The sequence below is a fragment of the Archocentrus centrarchus genome, chromosome 17 (genome assembly GCF_007364275.1).
Source record: "Archocentrus centrarchus isolate MPI-CPG fArcCen1 chromosome 17, fArcCen1, whole genome shotgun sequence".
Classification (NCBI taxonomy): Eukaryota; Metazoa; Chordata; class Actinopteri; order Cichliformes; family Cichlidae; genus Archocentrus; species Archocentrus centrarchus.
In genome coordinates, this window is record NC_044362.1 from 28,076,762 (window position 1) to 28,095,534 (window position 18,773).

Genomic DNA, 18,773 nt, shown 5'->3' on the forward strand with positions numbered 1-18,773 from the left:
TACTGAGGGCCAAATGGATGCCATTTACTCCTGACTCTTATATACAGAATTGAAATGCATTCACTTGACCAAACAAATAAATCAATCTAAATTTGCTGGTTTTCTGAATTAATAAGGCATCTTAAAATCCCCAAAGATTCCATAAGCAGGAAGCCCTCCTCCGCCCTGCTTAGTTGCACTTTTATTGGGTTTGGGCTTGAAAAATTTGGATTAATTGGAATCTTTGCCTCTTGAGTCATCAACACTGCACCTTCCAGCAAATAGAGAGCCTGTATCAGCGCCATCTATAATACCCAAAGTTGCCAGTACATCCTAGTGTTTCAAATTTAAACAGAAACAAAAAAGTGTATCCAGGGTTCAAGAAATGAAGCTTGTCACTAGAGGCTCTCTTGGGGTTTTTATATGCTAGAAAGAATGCTAAAGAATATTACAATAAAACTACAGAGAAAACTTCCTTAGTTTTTAGTCTTTGGCAGTTTGGTCACATTTGATAATGCAACCTGCTTGATGCGGCACTGATGGGCGTTTATTGTCGTGTGGGATGTACCACAACACCTGCTCTAAACCTCTGAAATGCTGCCCATATTTTAATATGTAGTGAGACAAAAAACAAACTAAAACAATATAAAGCAACAGAAACTAAAGTCAAAATGATCAAACCCACTTTGGAAACTAACTGAAACTAAACTGCATTCAAATCAAAAAGTCAAAATCAAATGGAAATAAGAAACTACAACAACTGGTTTGGACCTCACCTGGGGAAAAGTGTGATCAGGACATTGATGGAAGCAGATAAGGACACGTCCCACCTGTCGACCGTTTCTTTTAGTTGACACACGCTCATTTTGCCCCACCAGATATTAAGGAAGCGCATCAAAAAGCCCGTTCCACTAATCTGTTTTCACAAACATGACCATGGCATGAGAATAAAAGAATTTTAAATGTTATTCAAAAAGAGAGCGCCTTTGAGAGAGGCAGCCTTTGATTTTTAAGCTATAAACAGTCTGAATCCAGGAACCACTCGCACTGAAATTCTCTTCAAATCCCCAGATCTAGTCGGAAGACGCGAACGGCGAATAAAAGCCATTAGAAAATTTTATGTTCGTAGATAAAAGACTTCACATCTCTGGTTTTGTACATCATCATGTCTTTATTTGAGTGTAAACAAACTCTGAAAAGAGCATCAGCCAGGTTCTTGATTACTGGTGTTAACATGATTAATTTCTTTTGCAGTCGTGGATAAAACAAAGTCACTCCACTGCAAAAAAGGCTCCTTTTAAACAAGTCATCTTGCGCCGCGTTCTATAATCTCATTTCTTTTGTTTCCACCAGTTTTTAAATTTAATGCACTGACCATAACTTTAAACTGGCAAAAAAGAAAAAAAGACAAACAACATCTTCCTCCACACCTGCTGTCTTCCACAATAAATAAGACTGTAAAACTATAAAAAGCTGAATTGTTTCGCTGATCCTATTTTGCAGTGTGTATAATAAATAACATGATGCATCCATATTGACAATTTGCGACCTCAGTTCAGTCTAGCAGGGTAACGTTATCTCTTCATTCTTGCTGTATGCAGTGTTTCTCACTTCCGGATAAGGTGCTGAGTGTGTGTCTGTGTGTGTGTGTGTGTGTGGAAGAGAGTGAAATGCCATCACTTGGGAATGTGATTCAGCCGTATTTGTTTTGTTGGTATGTTGATCTTTATGTTTTGAACACGAACGGGTGTCCAGAGGCTTTTCAGGTTAGTAGTCGTTCAAAAATCCTTAAATATGTTAAGAGTTGCAGAGCTGCAAAAATAACGCTCTCAAAAAAGAAACAATTAAAAGTCGAGCAGCGATCGCAGCAGTAGTGTTAAGCTCGGACAGAACAGAATCCGATTGATCACTTCCTTCATACAACAAATATATTTACAATCAAACAAAAAAGAAGAAAAAAAAATGCACAAACAGAAATAAAATGTTACCACATTCAGAACCACAGACGAGTTACAGACTTGCACTGCGTGAGAATGTATACATAGTGTGTTTGCATTTATGTTACTGACCTATTCTCCCACTGGCCTTAATGTGAAAACTTCCCCACTACCAGCCTCCATCTTCAGTGACCAAAAAAAAAAAAAAAAAAGTGACACACATGAAGTGATCCCAAATGTAACCGAAACACAAAAGGAACTAAGCAACACGGTGCTTCAATGTCAAAATAAAGTGACTTATTTTGAAACTTCAGGTGCATTCAAGGTGCAGGTCTTGAAATGGTAAGGGTTTCTATCTGCAGCTGTCAAACTGACATCCTGTATTTTAGCACAAAAAGCTCAGATTTCAGCGCTTTTTTAACAAAACCCTCCCTGTGGTTCAGTTTGTAAGTCTGAAAATGTACAACCAACAACAACAACAACAACAACAACAACAAAAAAACCTCCAGATATACTCGGAGGGTTTTGTGGATGTAAGGAGGCAGATATCAGTATTCTAAAAGTCAGTACCCATTTGTGGTTTGTTTGTTTTTACATTCCGCTGTGTTTCAGAGAGCCACGCTGAACAAAATGTACCACGAGCAAACCACATGCACGCATCTCTCAGAAACGGGAGAAAGGATTTTCTCAAGCTCTGCTGTTAATGATATGCTGACTACAGATAAGTTGGTGCGAACCTGTTGGCTGCAGTTTGGGCCCGAGAAAAAGAAGCTTCAAATGTGGTGACATTCTTGTCGGACCACAACTTTCACGCATGTCACTTCTTTCCCCGACTGAAACAACAAACCGCGGCGTGGAGGAAATCTGTCTGCAGGTCTGTCTTTGAAGTCGGAGGCTGGTCTGCCTTTGACAAACTGCTTTCTGAGCTGGTGCAACTCTAAAAGAGCATCCCCGCTTTTGTTGTGTGATGGTATGCATTAATGTGGCTGTGTATTGTAATGTTTGTGTGTCTGTGTGCACGCGCGAATGTTGAATCCTTCTATCGCACCTCCTTTTTAAGGCTTTCATGCTGCTTTGGATCAAAGTCAGTCCCAGGGGATAATTCAGCATAAACACAGAGTTCAGAAACATCATAGCCTACCTTCACACACTGCTGAATTCAATTTTTCAGACACTTTTCAGCACCTACTTGATCTTTTTGATTCACAAAAAGGAGCCTGATGTCCCTCCAGCCACTCATCCTCTTACTGGCATAAATTTGTTAGCTTCGTCTGACTTTTGTTTTTCAGTTTAAAAAGAAAAGTTAAATGCTGAAATACTCAAACTAATGTCAAATTAGGATTAGAAAGGGGAAGTACCCAAATTAAGGGGGGGTGGGGGCAATAATCACATCTAAGACTTAACTTTAAGCCCTCGCCTTAGAAGATACGAGTGCAGCAGATGTGCCACAGACGAAAACCAGCGTAGAGGTAAAGAGAAAAGGAAACAGCGTTTTTAAAAAAAAAAATGTTAAAATGAGCCCCACACTGGCCACGAGATTAGAACAGATAAACAGTACATTAGGCTATACGTGTCATCATAATTACCAATAGATATATATAGCAGTCGCAGCCACCGCCATCCAGTTTTAGAAACACATTGGACTAAAAGGGAAGGGACAGGAGAAGGAGAACTGTTTCTTTCTGTAGCTGGGATTTAAATAAATATTGTGGGTTTTTTTTTTTCTTTAAAGCCATCTTTCCTCCAGCCAGACGGTTTGGAAAGAGAGATATGGCAGATGAAGGAGAGGTGGTGGTGGTGGTGGGGCTTTATGTGAAGTTCTGCAGGGGCTGGCTGACCCTCATGCAGGCCCAGTAGAAGGCCCGAGCCAGGGTGACGAGAACCAGGAGCAGCAGCACGGCCCACGAGGCGTAGATTCCCTGGTAGGTCTGAGCCTTCACCCACGTTCCAGCCTGCGGGGAAACAACAAGCGGAGAGAGCATTTAGGCGTTCATCTGCTCCCTGCAAAGACCTTTAAAGAGAGACCTGTAAGCAGTGGCAGAGCTGGGCATTTTTATAAGGCTGGACAAGCTTACTTAGGTTTTTTTTTTGTGTGTGTGTGTGTGTGTGTGTGTGTGTGTGTGTGTGTGTAATATACAGGCATGCCTGTCATGAAGAACAAAGAAGCAGCTCATTTCATACAAAACCTCAATTAAAAAAAATAAAGTCGCTCAAGGGGGTTACACATGTGATTCTGTGTAACCCCCTAACAGGCTTCATCACTGGTTATGTGGGGATGGCCAGAAGACACCATGGCTCCACCCCAGCTCACAGCCAATCGACCGAAAATTTATGGAACGAAGGAGCCGAGGCTGCAAATATGTTTGAAAATGTTTTCTGCATTTATTCTCAGACTGCTTTTGTTGCTTTAATCTGCACAATATTCCAGTCAATTATCCAGTAATCTCCAGCGTGAATTCCCACAGATTATAATATCAAGTAATCCTTACATAAATCCGTTAATAGGTCTGTGAAACCTCAGGAGAAGGAAAAAAAAAAAAGGGGGGGGGGGGGGGGGGGGGTATATTTTTGCAAATATATTCTCGTGAGAAGCTCAAATGAGGCCTCCTTGATAGTGACAAAGATAATCAGCATTATTTGGTCAATTTTAAAATGATTACTTAACGCGACACCCAGAAATTTGGGGTGCAGCCAACCAAGTCAGTCAGACTGAACAAGCGACGTGGATGAGTGATGAAATGTTTCTGCCACGGAAAATGTTGCATATAGACGAACAGAATCAACTTTGTGGGATTTCCTTACATGGAAATCTCTGTTTATACACCGCTACTGTATTGAATCATTAGCAGTTTATTAAACTCTGGCTCCTTCTCCTATAGTTTGGCTTTTGTCCTCTCTCTCTGCTTTCATCTCTTTCCCCTCACCCCCAGCCGGTCCCTGCAGATGGATGCCCCTCCCTGAGCCTGGTTGTGCCAGAGGTTTTCCCTTCCCACTCTTGCCAAGTGCTTGCTCGCAGGGGATCATGTGGTTTCTTTCTAATATTGTACGGTCTTTACCTTACAGTATAAAATGCCTTGAGCCGACTGGTGTTGTGAAGTTGATGTTAATTGAACTGGATCATCAAGTATGTATCCAACCTTAACACGATAGTTCATTAAAATGATTTAACCTTAACAGATGTCTTTAAAAGTGGATTTTCTTGAACTCCAAGTATAAATTCAATAAAACAAAAATAAGTAAATTTTCAAATTTCCTGGGGTTATGATACTGCATTAAATCTACATCACAGCCTGTGCACCTTCCATAAAAACGCAGACCTCAAACACTGCAACAGGTCTTTTTCATATCAATATGCAGTATTATTAATTATTACAGGGAAACCTCCTTCAAACAAAATGCAACAGCCTGCATCCAGTTTGTCCATTATGATAATGGAATAGCTAGTAGTCTCCCAGTGTAGACATTTGCCACTTTTCTTGCTTTCATAGCTCTGAAAATGTGTACACACGCTCAATCTGTTCTGAAGTTTTCGATCCTTCCTGCGTTTCCATAAAAGCAGCTGCTGTTCAAGATTTACTGTCTCCAAGATCAAGACAGACGGCTTTAGTTTCACTCGTGATGGCAGAGTGATGCAGACATGCCAGCAGACAAGCTTAAACGTAAACAAGCAGGTTTGTCCAATATAGTGAGTCTTCAGGAAAGTAATACAGACCACGCTTTAGATCAGGTTAGACTGTGCAGTCTGTCTTGTGAGGGCAACCGCCATTCAACACAACACAGGAAGACTGTGGGTGCAGAAAGCACGAGAAAGTGAATTCACAGCGGTGTAAAGAAAAGCGGTGCACAAAAAAAAACATACATCCAAATAAAATTTGAGGCCCAATCCTTAATCAAAAATCAAATTTTCAGCATTTAAACGAACTTCTCAGCCGATGCAGCACTAAATCTGACACGAATTCTCAACTCAAAGACAGAAAAAGACCATTTAACATTTAGCCCTGCATCCACATTGAGTGATTAATTCACCTGAACCACACTGAGGCAGTGACAGGTTTTTTTTTTCTCTTTTTCCCCACAATTTTTCATACTGGAGCTTATATTCAATACGTAGGAGTGACTGAGAGATAAGAGAGAAAATAGCTTTCCCATCAAGTATTAAGTGTGCAGCTGCTCAGAAGAAAATTATTTAATGAAGATGGCAAAAGTGACTTTGAGAGAGAGCCCACAGGGATTTTCTCAGAGTATGGAAATATAAATTCCCTTTTCAAAGTCAAAACACTAAAGCAACATTCATATGGGTATAAAAAGGCAGGGAAAGAAAAAAGATTTAGAGGCATTTCTGTCAGGAATATCTAAACTTAACATTTCCATCTATAATAGACTACCAAGCTTCAAAATGTTCGAGGCCAGAAGCAGAAATCCAAAAAAGCTCTCTGTATGTTCAGTAAAAATAGAAATCATGAGGTAATCTTAACAGCTCAAGCAGGCCAAAAGACACCAATATGCTTTTAAGCTTCATCTTTTTTCTTCTATAAAGGACGTGTGAAGTTTTAATCATTCACGTCATTTTGAGGGGTCTTAGCGGTTTAACGGGCACCTCTTAGACCAAATCCAGGATGTCAAAGCTGTCACAGTGTTGAATCGTACCTATTTTTCTTTTAAATAAATGTACTTAAAACTCAAAATTAAAATTCAGCGCAGAGAGGCAGTTTGATCGGTTACTTTAGGTTAAGGATGTCAAACTTTGCTGCTCGTATGATTAAAAACACCTTTTGATAAAACACAATCTGATTCCATGTTGTGACAGTTATTGCCACAACACCAGCATAACGCAATGCTTTCAAAGCGGCACATTTAATGTTCGGATTACTGTTCCTCATACTGCCGGGGGATGCAAGCTTCTTGTGCACAGCCTCCTTTGGTGCTCATCTTGCACCATCTGCTGTTCAGGAAGCAGAATGTCTGGGCCCATGTAGCTCTCTTCTGTGCATCACTGTTAGACTTTTACACCCCTCATTTGCTCCAGATTGTTATCTACTTTATTATTCTGATAATACTCCGTTGCCGCATCTATTTATAATCATTTAAATGAGGGCAACAACGGAAATGATAAAAAGCACTGTGAGCTTTTATGGATTTTGTGCACGTCAGACGTGAAAGAGAACAAGAGGAGACGAGGCAAAACAGGCGATCAGAACTCAGCAGAAATGTTCTGTTTTGTTATGCTGTGGGTGTTGATGGCAGTGTTGCAACCTGACGCTGCTTACAGTGAGAGCAGGCTGTGCTTGTGCTTTTTCTCAATGACAAACAGAGGCCTGTCACACCGTGTCTGCAGAGCAGCCGCGAGGCGCCAACCTTCCATGTTAAACAAGCGATGACAAAAGGAAAGATAGCAATCGCGTTGCTTCTCCCTGCTACCTTTGTTTTATCTGTAATTGTGGACTTTTCACTTCATAAAACAAAAAAGGAAAGAGCCATTTTCTAAAAAGATTAATGCCCGGCAGGCAGCTATTCATAATCTCTTTTTTTTTTAAATACTATACAACAGGTCCTTGACTCATGCGGATGTCAGAGCGGCGTTGGGTGGCGTGCGCTCACCATCAATCCGGCGGTTGAAACGCTGAATAGCAAGCAGAGTAGAAAACACCACAAGCTCCGCCTCCGTGGATACCTCTGACCAATTGAAGAGCTGTAGAAGAAAGGAGGGCATTAGTTAATCTTGTTATAAATTTAGATGCAACACAAACACCCTGGCAGGTTGATATGACGCCCCCCCCCCCCCCCCCCCCCCCCCCCTTACACACACACACACACACACTCATAGTGTGAGAAGTTCAGCAGATAACCATATCAACTGTGTCCCTTCCTGTCCTTACTCACAAATGCTAAAAATCAGTCCTGCCAAAAGTCCTGTTTTTCTCTTCATTTTAATATCTCCAGTTTTGTCATTTCTACCAAAAAAAAAAAAATCCCATAATTTGCATGATCCTCAAACTTTATTAAAAATAACTGTAATAACTGCATCTGTAACCTTTGCGTTCGCCTAATGTTACCAAAACACTGTCCGGCCTGTCAGTGAAACTGTCTACATACACAACCCACACAGTGCATATGATAAGCCCTCCCTACCTACACCTTTTTCCAACCATATTAAATTAAGCAGTGTGACCGGTGTGCAGAGACACTACAGAACCTTCAGGATTTCTTCACTTAAAAATCACACATCACTGGCCTCTTTTTGGTTATACTTACTTAGGAACACATGCCAGATGTTCAAACCTGATGTTGGTGGGTATTAGAAGTGTGTTCACGCTGACAAATACACTACATGCAGCGGACTAAAAGTACCCAGATGATGTACTCATAACAGTCAAAAAAGTCTGAATTTTTCCTAATGATGTTAAAATATATTCTAAAAATTATACTAACAACACGTAGGGTTGCTACAATTAATTTGGCAGCTTTAAAAGCACAAAATATCCATTCATTTCAGTTTGTGTGCACTTCTTTATTCTACCTTTTTTCAGCTGCAACCACAGCAGGTAAACTCTGGAAGTGCAAAGCTGAAATAAAGCACGGATGATGGTGGAACACCTGCAGAAATTCAACTGTCCAGATTGAATCCAGACTCTGCAGATGCTTTTGTTTTGACAAACTATGGACTTGTGACTAAATCTGTTCACAAAGACTGCACTCGCACACCTGTGCACTGCAGTAAGACAGCTGACACACCGTCACATCTATTTTCAGCACCTTATAAAGACAAATACGAACACAAGGCGACTATTTGCTTTGCCTGTCTCGGGTCATGTATCAGGTCTGTTCTGATTATTACATTTATTCTGAAATATAGTGATTTTTAAAATTTATAATCATTTTATTACAGATTTCTCAAACAATTGCAATAAATGCTGACATCTGAAGAACCGATCCTGCATCTGTAGGTCCTATGAACTTTACTCAGCATGTTAAGAAGCTTATGGAGCCAGTGATGTAGTAATATGGTTTGTAGCAAAGAAAATCTTAAGGTACTAAACATACATGGAGCAAAATGTCACAGATCAGAAGCCAAAATTAAGCAGATTTAATGTGGCTCCTGAAGTCACTGCTGTTTCTGTGTCTCTGAGTAAAACCTTCAGCTGAATGTCAATGGATATAAAAGCAAAAAGTATGCACAATGAGAGCAGAGTGGAGTAACGGATGATTTGCTTATAGCTACTTACACTTTCCTGCAGTGTGGGCACCTGGCCAGCGTCCGATCTGTGAACTCTGTCCACTGAAATTACAAAGAGAAAGACGTGAGCTTCGGCTTCAGCTAAAAACTGAGCTGCATGTTTGCCATGTTAGCAGTTATGGTGATGACAGACTTATAGTCGCTGTAATTCTCTTTTTGACCTCTAACACACGAACAAGTGATTCTGCTTCTGTTAGGTTTATAATAAAACAGGCACAATCAATTTGCCTTTGACATTGCTCACAATAAAAAGGTGCACATAGAGCTCAAGTACAGCAGATAAAAATTAAATAAGTGTAGCTGTGTGGCAGACTGAAAAGCAAATGTGAGCAGATGTTAAGAGTGAAAAGTCCTTCATTGTTGGTTTATAACGTGCTAATGGCAGACATTTTTTTTTTCCCCCCTCCGTGCGTTTGCCCAGGTCGGAAGGGTTTTTATTATCAGTGACCTGATCAGGAGTTGGAGGGAATATTGAAGGGCGTGTGAAGGTGTGAATACTGCAGTGAAGCAAGATTCTTACAGAAAGTTTAAATTCAATTACAACTGTGGCTTAGTAAGTAAGAGAATTTTGTTTTTGTAACAAATTTAAAACCAAAGTGCTTACCACTGAAATGATTAATAATTCCAGTGATTACGATCACAAATTATTAAGGTGAAAACGCGCATCTTTCTGCATTCCTCATTTTTTTGTCTTTCCTTTACAGCAGTGCACTTTAGCCCCTCTCTAAAAGCCCAAAACTCTCTCCCTGACAGACAGAAGGTTTCATCAGGACCTCGATACCAACTAAAACGTTAGGATCTCTGTTATAAATGAGCAGCCACAGGATAACTTTCTTTGTAGGCTGTTTTAAAAGAAATTCAGGTTTTTCCTGGCTCAACATGTGCCTTTGTTACTCATATAGCTAAGCCAAAGTCTGTGTTAACTGACTCTACAGAAGTCTGGTCATTTGAGAAACAAAATGTATTTTAAGCTTAAGTAAATCAACCCCCCACTTTCCTACATATACTTCTAACAGAAATATTAGTCATCAAAATCTCTGCATGAGACGGATATCAGCCACAGGGAGCAAACAACCAATCAATCATATGATACACATAAAGCTCCGCTGAGATGTGTATCGCTCAGATACACATAATGTATCATCATGCCAATTTATCAATAATGTTAGGATGAAACAAAATGGTCCTGATGCAACCAGGGGGTTTAAAGTGTTGCAGAGCAAAGTGAAAATGAGATTTAACTGACAGCGTACTGTGGTAATTTGACACTTATGTCCATCAAACACATGATGTTTCAAAAGGCAAGTTAACGCCTTAAATAATCGTAATCTCCATGTTGACCAAAATAACTAGGATTATGGTTTCTGCCACAATCGAGCAGCTCTACTCGTAACCGAATTGTCTATAAAGTCTTGCAATTTCCTGTGCCCTGAAAAATATGTAACTTTCAGTCATGTAAAGCAAGAAATGAGAATGTGAAAATTTAAGTTTTGGTTCACAAATCATTGCTCTGATTCAAATTGACATGTTAAAGCTGGGCTAGGTATCAGCTTAAACATATCAAATGTTTAAGCTGAGATATTATATTTTTTCACAAAAATATTAGTTCATTTTGAATTTGATGGCAGCAACAGGTCGCAAAAAAAAAAAAAAAAAAAAATTGATGGGGGCAACAAAAGGCTGGAAGAGTACTGTAAGTGATACTAATGAGAAACAGTTGGAGGAACATTTTATAAGTAATTAGGTTAATTGGCACCACATCAGTAACGCGACCGGGCATAAAAAGAGCATCTTAAAGAGGCAAAGCTTCTCATAAGTCAAGATGGTCAGCGGTTCAATCTGCAAAAAACTGCATCTGCAACTTGTCGAACAATTTCAGAATAATTTTCCTCAATGTAAAATTGTGAAGACTTCGAATATGTTTCTCAGATTTATAGTGCGCATATTGTTTATTGATGCAATTTGCACTACCCTCTCACAATTTCAGTCTATTTTATATTTTTCTTTGTCTTTTTTTTAATACTGTTGTATAAATACAATTTTTGCACTCTCACTGTATGAGGCCCTTACTCCGTGGCTGTGGCACTTGTTTATTCATTGTAGACTGCAATTTTTGACTTTATCCTGCTGCTGTAATACAATAATTTCCTTTGAGAATCAATAAAGTATCCATTTGCCTAATATCTCATCATGTACAGTACATAATATCATCAAAAGATTCTGGGAATCTGGAGACATTGCTGAGTGCAGGGGACTAGGTCAAAAATCAGTATTGATACGCATGATCTTTGGGGCCTCAGGCAGCACTGCATTAAAAATAGACATGATTCTGTCATGGAAATCCCTGCATGGGCACAGGAACACTTCCAGAAATCACTGTCTGTGAACACAGTTTGCCATGTCATCCACAATTGAAGGTTAAAGATCCATCATGCAAAGAAGAAGCCATATGTGAACATGATCCAGCAACACTGCCATCTTCTCTGAGCCGAAGCTCATTTAAAATGGACAGTTCTGCGGTCAGAGGATTTCAAATGTGAAATTCTTTTTGGAAAACATGGATGTCATGTCCTCCGGATTAAAGCGGAGGGAAACTATCTGGCTTGATTTCAGTATTCAGTTCAAAGCATGCATCTCTGATGGTATGGGGGTGCATCAGTTCCTGTGGTATGGAGACTTGCAGGATGCAGACCCAGGAGTGTTGAGCAGCTAGAACCCTATATCAGACAAGAATGGGACACTATTTGTCTCCCAAAAGCTCCAGCAACTGGTCTCCACAGTTCCCAGACATTTATAGGTTGTTGTTGTTGTTAAAAAAAAAAAAAAAGAGGGAATGCTACACAGTAGGAAACATGGGCCAGTCTAAACTTTTTGACATGTTGCTGCCATCAAATTCAAAATGCAAGAAAAAGCACGCACATCCAGAAGAGTTAAAAAGGGTGCTAGGACAAAACACAGGTGTAGAGAGCAGAGGATGAAGTCTACACACCTAAAGAGCTCCTGAGGAAAAAATTATTTATTTACCTTGAACAGGTGAGTTACATTTAGGGCTCATTGCCTTTCCTCAGACTTCACAGTCACATGTTTCAAAATCATTCAATTTATATGCCCACCCACTGATAATTAGGTCATGTGATAAAAAAAAAATCAGCCAAGGCAGTAATATATACTTCCATTAAGTTCCATCTGGCTGATTTTTTTAATTGCCTTAAAAACCCACCTATTGTCCTACATGCATCTCATGTGTTAATGGTAATCTTATGTTCCTTCCTGTCAACAGGAAGTATTTTCAATCACATGACCTAATTATCAGTGGGTAGGCATATAAATTGAATGATTTTGCAACATGCAACTATGTGAAGTCTGAGGAAGGGCAATCAGCCCTAAACATAACTCACCTGTTCGAGGTAAATAAATAATTTTTTCTCAGGAGCTCTTGCGGACATTCTCTGCTCTATCAAATTCAAAATAATCATATTAGTTTCTTAAACATGGCACATTTTCTCTGATTAAACACTTAATATGTTTTCCATGTACTACTGTGAATTAAATAGGATTTGTAAATCCTTGTTTTCATTTATATTTTACACAGCATCCCAACGTTTTTGGAACTGGGGTTGGAGTTCATTACAGAAAATTAGTTTGCACACATGAGAGGAGAGCCATCTGTTGAAATCAAGTCACTTCACTCCAACATCTACTAACCAAATGCTTCCTTTTACTTATTTTTCTGGCAGGACCCTGGGGGAAGTAGTTTCCCTTTAAGTACGTCTGGGGCCAGACTGATATGGTTCACAGGCTGAATGTGGCCATTGGGCCCTTTTTTGCCCATGTGTGCACTGGATGATTTTAGAAGGTAATATTTTTCTTTTTATGTCAGGTACGAGTTATGAACTTGTCTTGAAGGTCTTTTTTTTTTGTTTTGTTTTTTGTTTTTTTTAAACATGCCTGCTAACATTCAATCCAAATATCCAAATTCTTGGCAGCAGGTGCTGCTTGCTACACAAAAGCAAAATAAGAAAAATTGTTCTCTCTCGCGGCACAGACATTTACCTTCTCCCCAACGTTGGGATGTGATACATTTGTAAACCCTGCAGGGCAGAATACACTGTGTGCATGCTGTACATTCCTCTTGTCTTAAAAGAAACACTGAGAACATTATCACCTGGATCTGCAACAAAAGATTAACTGGAATGCCACCCAGGGCACAGATCTGTACTTTCATTCAGCCGCCCCCTAGGAAAGGTCCGACTGAATGCTAAACGCCCAGCACCATCCATCTCACTTCGGTGGGTATAGTTAGAGAAAGAGAAGAATAGAGTACACCTCTATTCTTCTCTCTGACTTTACACACCTCCTCTCAGTCACCATATATCTAAACCATCCTTACCTGTCCCACTGATTGTTAAAAGACCAGCAAGAAAAATTTCACTTCCCCCACAAAATGGCCATAATATATCAGCAGAGAGTTGATAGGGTTATTGATCTGTACCAATAACTCAACATATACTTGGCTTAGTGCTTTTTGGCTATTCAATAATTCACTCACTTCAGTACATTTCACAACAAAATCCTTGCAGGCCTACTCAAACTGTCACAAGATGCTTTGGCTCCGGACGATAAAAGCGTCACCTGAAAGCCATTTTTTCAGGTATTTTGCATAGTAATGCAGCCTTTCTGCAAAAAAAAAAAAAAAAAAACTTAGTGGCTCTTGGCCCTTTTTATTGGGTTTCTACAGTATTTTTTAAGGTTTATGTCATTCAAACAGACAGTGCAGGTGGGCTGGCCCGAAGATAAATGCAGGTTGTTCCATGAGAAAAAAATTTGTTCAATGACTTTAACGCACTTAATGAAACCAAGTATATTGTGCGTTACAGGCCCAATTTATTATACCGACCAAAATGCACATCCCATAATATTGATGCTCAAAGTTGGTTATTTTATTAAAAAAAAAAAAAAAAATCAGTCAGACTTGGAGTGGGTGTAAAATTGATTTGGTTACCGTTTTCAGTAGAGATTAAAAGTGTTTGTCAGTCCTGAAAAATTTAATGTGAACATCTCATGTACATACATATAACATGAATTAGAATATGCCCAATTTCAGCACCACATAAATAGTCTAGAATAGTATAGGAATCATACATCTTAAAACCCACAGCACTGTATGTACACAGCAGGCCAACAGCAAACCAACAAAAAGTCTACCGAGTAGCTTTTGGAACTTGAGCTGGCTCGGGCGTCATTACCTCACCAAACTGCCAGATTATGGTCTCTCTGAACTACTTCAAAAGATGTACTGTTGTTCCAAATGGCTACACAGGAAGATGAAGTCAAAAGCTGGCCATCACAGAGAAGGGAAAGACAGGACATCTTTTTAAAAATGCTGATAACAGTGGTCTCTTCAGGGAGACACTCACAGTACTGAGTTGCACTCGTTAAACATGCCATAAGCAGCTAAGAAAAAAATAACATTTTAAAAAAAGGACAAGCAAAAAGAGGAGTACACTGCTGTTTACAGATAAGGGAAAAGCAAGCGTGTGGTGGGGGTATGACAGTATCTGACCAAGCGACATGTATTTCAGACAGACCATAAATCCTGTTTAAGTGTGTCACGTGAAGACACACTCGATTCACTGAATCTATAATTTTCACAGCTGAGCTCAGACTAATGCTGCATGTACTCGTTTTAAATTTCTTTGCACAAAGGATAACGTTTCGTTTTCAATTCTAATCTGAACTATTTATTGAAATAACAGTGTAACATTTAAAGGCATTTGCTATGTTTCTTCTGGTGAGAGTAGGATAAGATAAGATAAGATAGTGTTTATTTGTCACATGCACAGTTATACACAGTACAATGCACAGTGAAATGTATTTTGTACCTGCAACCTTATATACACACACACATAAATAAGAAGAATAAAAATAAAAAAAAAGTAATTCACACTATACACTATACTCTATATACTATACACTATACACACTTTTTAAATTATAATATTTACACTGTGCAATAATGGTCCAGTTAGGGCTCAGAGTTGAGCAGACGGATGGCTTGTGGGTAAAAACTCTTCTTCAACCTTTCAGTCTTAGCCCTCAGGCAGCGGTAACGCCGGCCTGATGGGAGCAGGGAGAAGAGAGAATGTCCGGGGTGGCTGGGCTGTTTTAGGATCTTCATGGCCCTCAGCCTGCACTGCTTGGTGTAAATGTCCTGCAGGTTGGGGAGGGTGGTTCTGATGGTCCGTTCAGCTGAACGAACCACCCTTTTTAGGGCCATGAAGTCCTGCTTGGTGCAGTTTCCCATCCAGGTGGTGATGCTCCCACGCATGATGCTCTCGATGGTGCAGGTGTAAAAGTTCCTGAGCACCTTGAGTGGGAGCTTGAAGTCTCTCAGCCGCCTGAGGAGGTAGAGACGCTGTCTGGCCTTCTTCACAGTGATGTTTATGTGATGAGTCCAGGACAGGTCCTGTGAGATGGTCACTCCCAGGTATTTGAAGGTGTCCACTCTTTCCACCTCAGCACCACTGATGACAAGTGGATGGTAGTCCCTCTGCTGCTTCCTGCTGAAGTCCACGATCAGTTCCTTTGTTTTGCTGACGTTGAGCAGGAGGTGGTTCTCCTGGCACCAGTTCTCCAGGCGGGAGACCTCTCTCCTGTAGGCTGTCTCCTCATTGTGAGAGATTAGTCCCACAACAGCAGTGTCGTCAGCAAACTTGATGATGACGTTGGACTCTGACGTGGCCTCGCAGTCATGGGTGTACAGTGAGTACAGCAGAGGGCTGAGCACACAGCCTTGGGGGGATCCAGTGTTGAGGGTGAGGGAGGATGAGGTGAGGTGACCCACTCGTACCACCTGTGGTCTGCTGGTCAGGAAGCTGTGAACCCACCTGCACAGGGATGGGCCCAGGTCCAGCAGCTTAGAGACCAGCCTGGAGGGAACTATGGTGTTGAATGCTGAGCTGTAATCTACAAACAGCACCCTCACATAGTTCCCCTTACCAGTGTCTATGTGTGAAAGGGTCTTGTGGAGGAGGAAGGATATGGCGTCGTCTGTGGATCTGTCTGGCCGGTATGCAAACTGTAGTGGGTCGAGGGTGGTGGGCAGTGAGGAGGTGATGAATGTCTTGATGAGTCTCTCAAAACACTTCATCACCACAGAGGTGAGTGCTATGGGCCTGAAGTCATTGGGGCTGCTGGGGTGTGGTTTCTTTGGGACAGGGACTATGATGGACTTTTTAAAGCAGGTGGGAATCACACACAGTTTCAGTGAGAGGTTGAATATCACTGTAAACACAGGTGCCAGCTGGTCAGCGCAGGTCTTAAGGACACGTCCACTAATACCGTCTGGTCCAGCCGCTTTCCTGGTGTTTACACGTCTAAACGCCCTCCTCACGTCGCGCTCCGTCACAGTGAGTGTCTCCGCCCCTCCGGCCGGGAGCGCAGCGGGCTGTCGGCTTCCCGACTCAAAGCGCGCAAAGAAGATGTTGAGTTCATCAGCCAGAGAAGCGTCGGCACTCACCGGGTGTGTGTGTGGTGCTTTGTAGTCCGTGATGGTGCGTAGTCCCTGCCACAGTCCCCTGGGGTCAGACTGTTGTAGTTGCTGTTCCAGTCTGCGGCCGTAGCGATGTTTTGCCTCTTTCACCGCTCTGCGGACGTTGTATGATGCAACCTTGTAGTCCTCCATGTTCCCAGAGGCGAGGCCGGAGTTGTAGGCAACGGTGCGGGACCTCAGGGCGTCGCGGACAGATTTATCCACCCACGGCTTCTGGTTGGGAAAAGTCCTGATGGTCCTCCTAAGTGAAGTGTCTTCAACAACTTTCCCAATAAATCCCACAACAGTTTCCGTAAACTCCTCGATGTCTCCGCCCGCGCTGCTGCGAAACATGTCCCAGTCGGTTGAATCCAACGCACCCTGCAGAGCGGCCTCTGTTTGATCAGACCACCGTGTCACTTCTCTCACAGCAGGGGGTTCCTGCCTGAGCCGTTGTTTGTATTTCGGCATGAGAAGTACAGAGGTGTGGTCAGACTTCCCAAAAGGCGGAAGAGGCTTTGCTTTGTAGCCATCTTTGAATGGAGAATAGCAGTGGTCTAGGGTCCTCTCTCCTCTGGTGGGGCAGTCGATGTGTTGAATCAACTCCGGTATCAGCTTTTTCAAGTTTGCACTGTTAAAGTCCCCGGCTACGATGAGAGCCGCATCACGCTGGTTAGCCTGATAGGTGGAAATAGCCTCATGTAGCTCGGATAGTGCAGTGTTTGTGTCCGCCTGAGGTGGAATATAGACGGCGCTGAAGATGACCGACGTAAACTCGCGGGGCAGGTAGTGGGGACGGCATTTCAGGGTTAGGAGCTCCAGGTTAGGTGAACATGATTGTTTCAGAAGGACAACATTCCTACTGTCACACCAGTTGTTATTAATCATTAGGCACACACCTCCTCCTCTTGATTTTCCAGACTCACTCGTTCTGTCCGTGCGATGAACACTGAAGAACTCCGACGGCTGTACGGCGTGGTCCGGTATGAGGGGGGTCAGCCATGTCTCCGTGAGACAGATGATGTTGCAGTCCCTTATGTCCCTCTGAAACTGTATCCTGGCCCTGAGTTCGTCCAGCTTGTTATCCAGTGACTGGACATTAGCCAACAGGATGCTCGGCAGTGGCGTTTGGTGCGCTCTGCGCCTCAGCCTCTCTCTTACGCCGGCTCTTTTCCCTCGGGGCCTTGTCCGTGACCTGGGTCCTTTGTTTGAGCTGGCCCACTGGAAACGCAGTATCTCCCGAGGCCAAGTCGGGTCGGGAGAAAAAGGTGTCAGAATACAGCCAGAGTGCTGTATTCTGATATTAAAAAGAGTCTGTCTGTCATACGTGATATGACACAGAGCAGGCGGAATTATAAAGTCCAAAATTAGAGCTAAACCTAATATATACAAACAAAGCGTAGGAGCAGGTACGACGGCTGCTGACCTCACCGGCGCCATCTTGAATTATCAGTAAAGAAGATTATCAAGTCTTTTTCCAAATAGGAGCCATCTTGACATCAACTTCAGGCAAATACAAAAGTTATAGTCCTCCTACGCAAGTTTAATTAACTGCATAGTCCAGAGGGCCAACTCATCTGTTTGTGGCTCATCTACTAGAGACTTGAACAAACTTCAGGCTGGCTAATTCATGTTTTGGATACAGAAAACTCAGAAAAACTATAACCATACAGACCTAAATCTTTAATAAAATAATGTTCTACAGATTTCCCAGACATAGATTAAGCCTAGTCCAATCAGTGAAGCCCTCCACTGAAATAAGTTTAATGTCTAAGCTTAATTTATATCTGGGAAACTGAGCCATAAAGTGTTAACAAATAAGCGTTAGAAGCTGCTGGTAGATGGGCTTTGTTACCTTGGTTAGTTTGCTTAAATAAACCTAACCCAAAGCTGGATGTCGCTTTAAATTTGAACCTATCCTCATTTGAGTCGGTAGTTCTCAAACACTTTCTGGCACGCCCTGCTTAAGGAGCTGAAAAAAAGTTCATACCCCACATCCCAGATTTTTATTTTAATTAAAAAATAAAAAATGATCCAAGATGACTTAACCCCTACCCCTACATTAATTCGACTCCGTTTCACTACATATATT

General features: G+C 41.5%; 1 protein-coding gene across 1 annotated transcript in view; it reads right to left on the reverse strand.

Moving 5' to 3' along the window:
* Positions 1-1,136: 1,136 nt before the first annotated feature.
* Positions 1,137-18,773, reverse strand: part of pip4p1a (phosphatidylinositol-4,5-bisphosphate 4-phosphatase 1a) — a 32,557-nt gene continuing 14,920 nt past the window's right edge. Inside the window, exons 5-7 of the mRNA XM_030752654.1 lie at positions 9,140-9,192; positions 7,515-7,605; positions 1,137-3,868 (exon numbers count right to left, since the gene is read on the reverse strand). Coding sequence (XP_030608514.1) covers positions 3,725-3,868; positions 7,515-7,605; positions 9,140-9,192 — 288 coding nt within the window. The 3' untranslated portion in view covers positions 1,137-3,724. The remainder of the gene's footprint in view (positions 3,869-7,514; positions 7,606-9,139; positions 9,193-18,773) is intronic.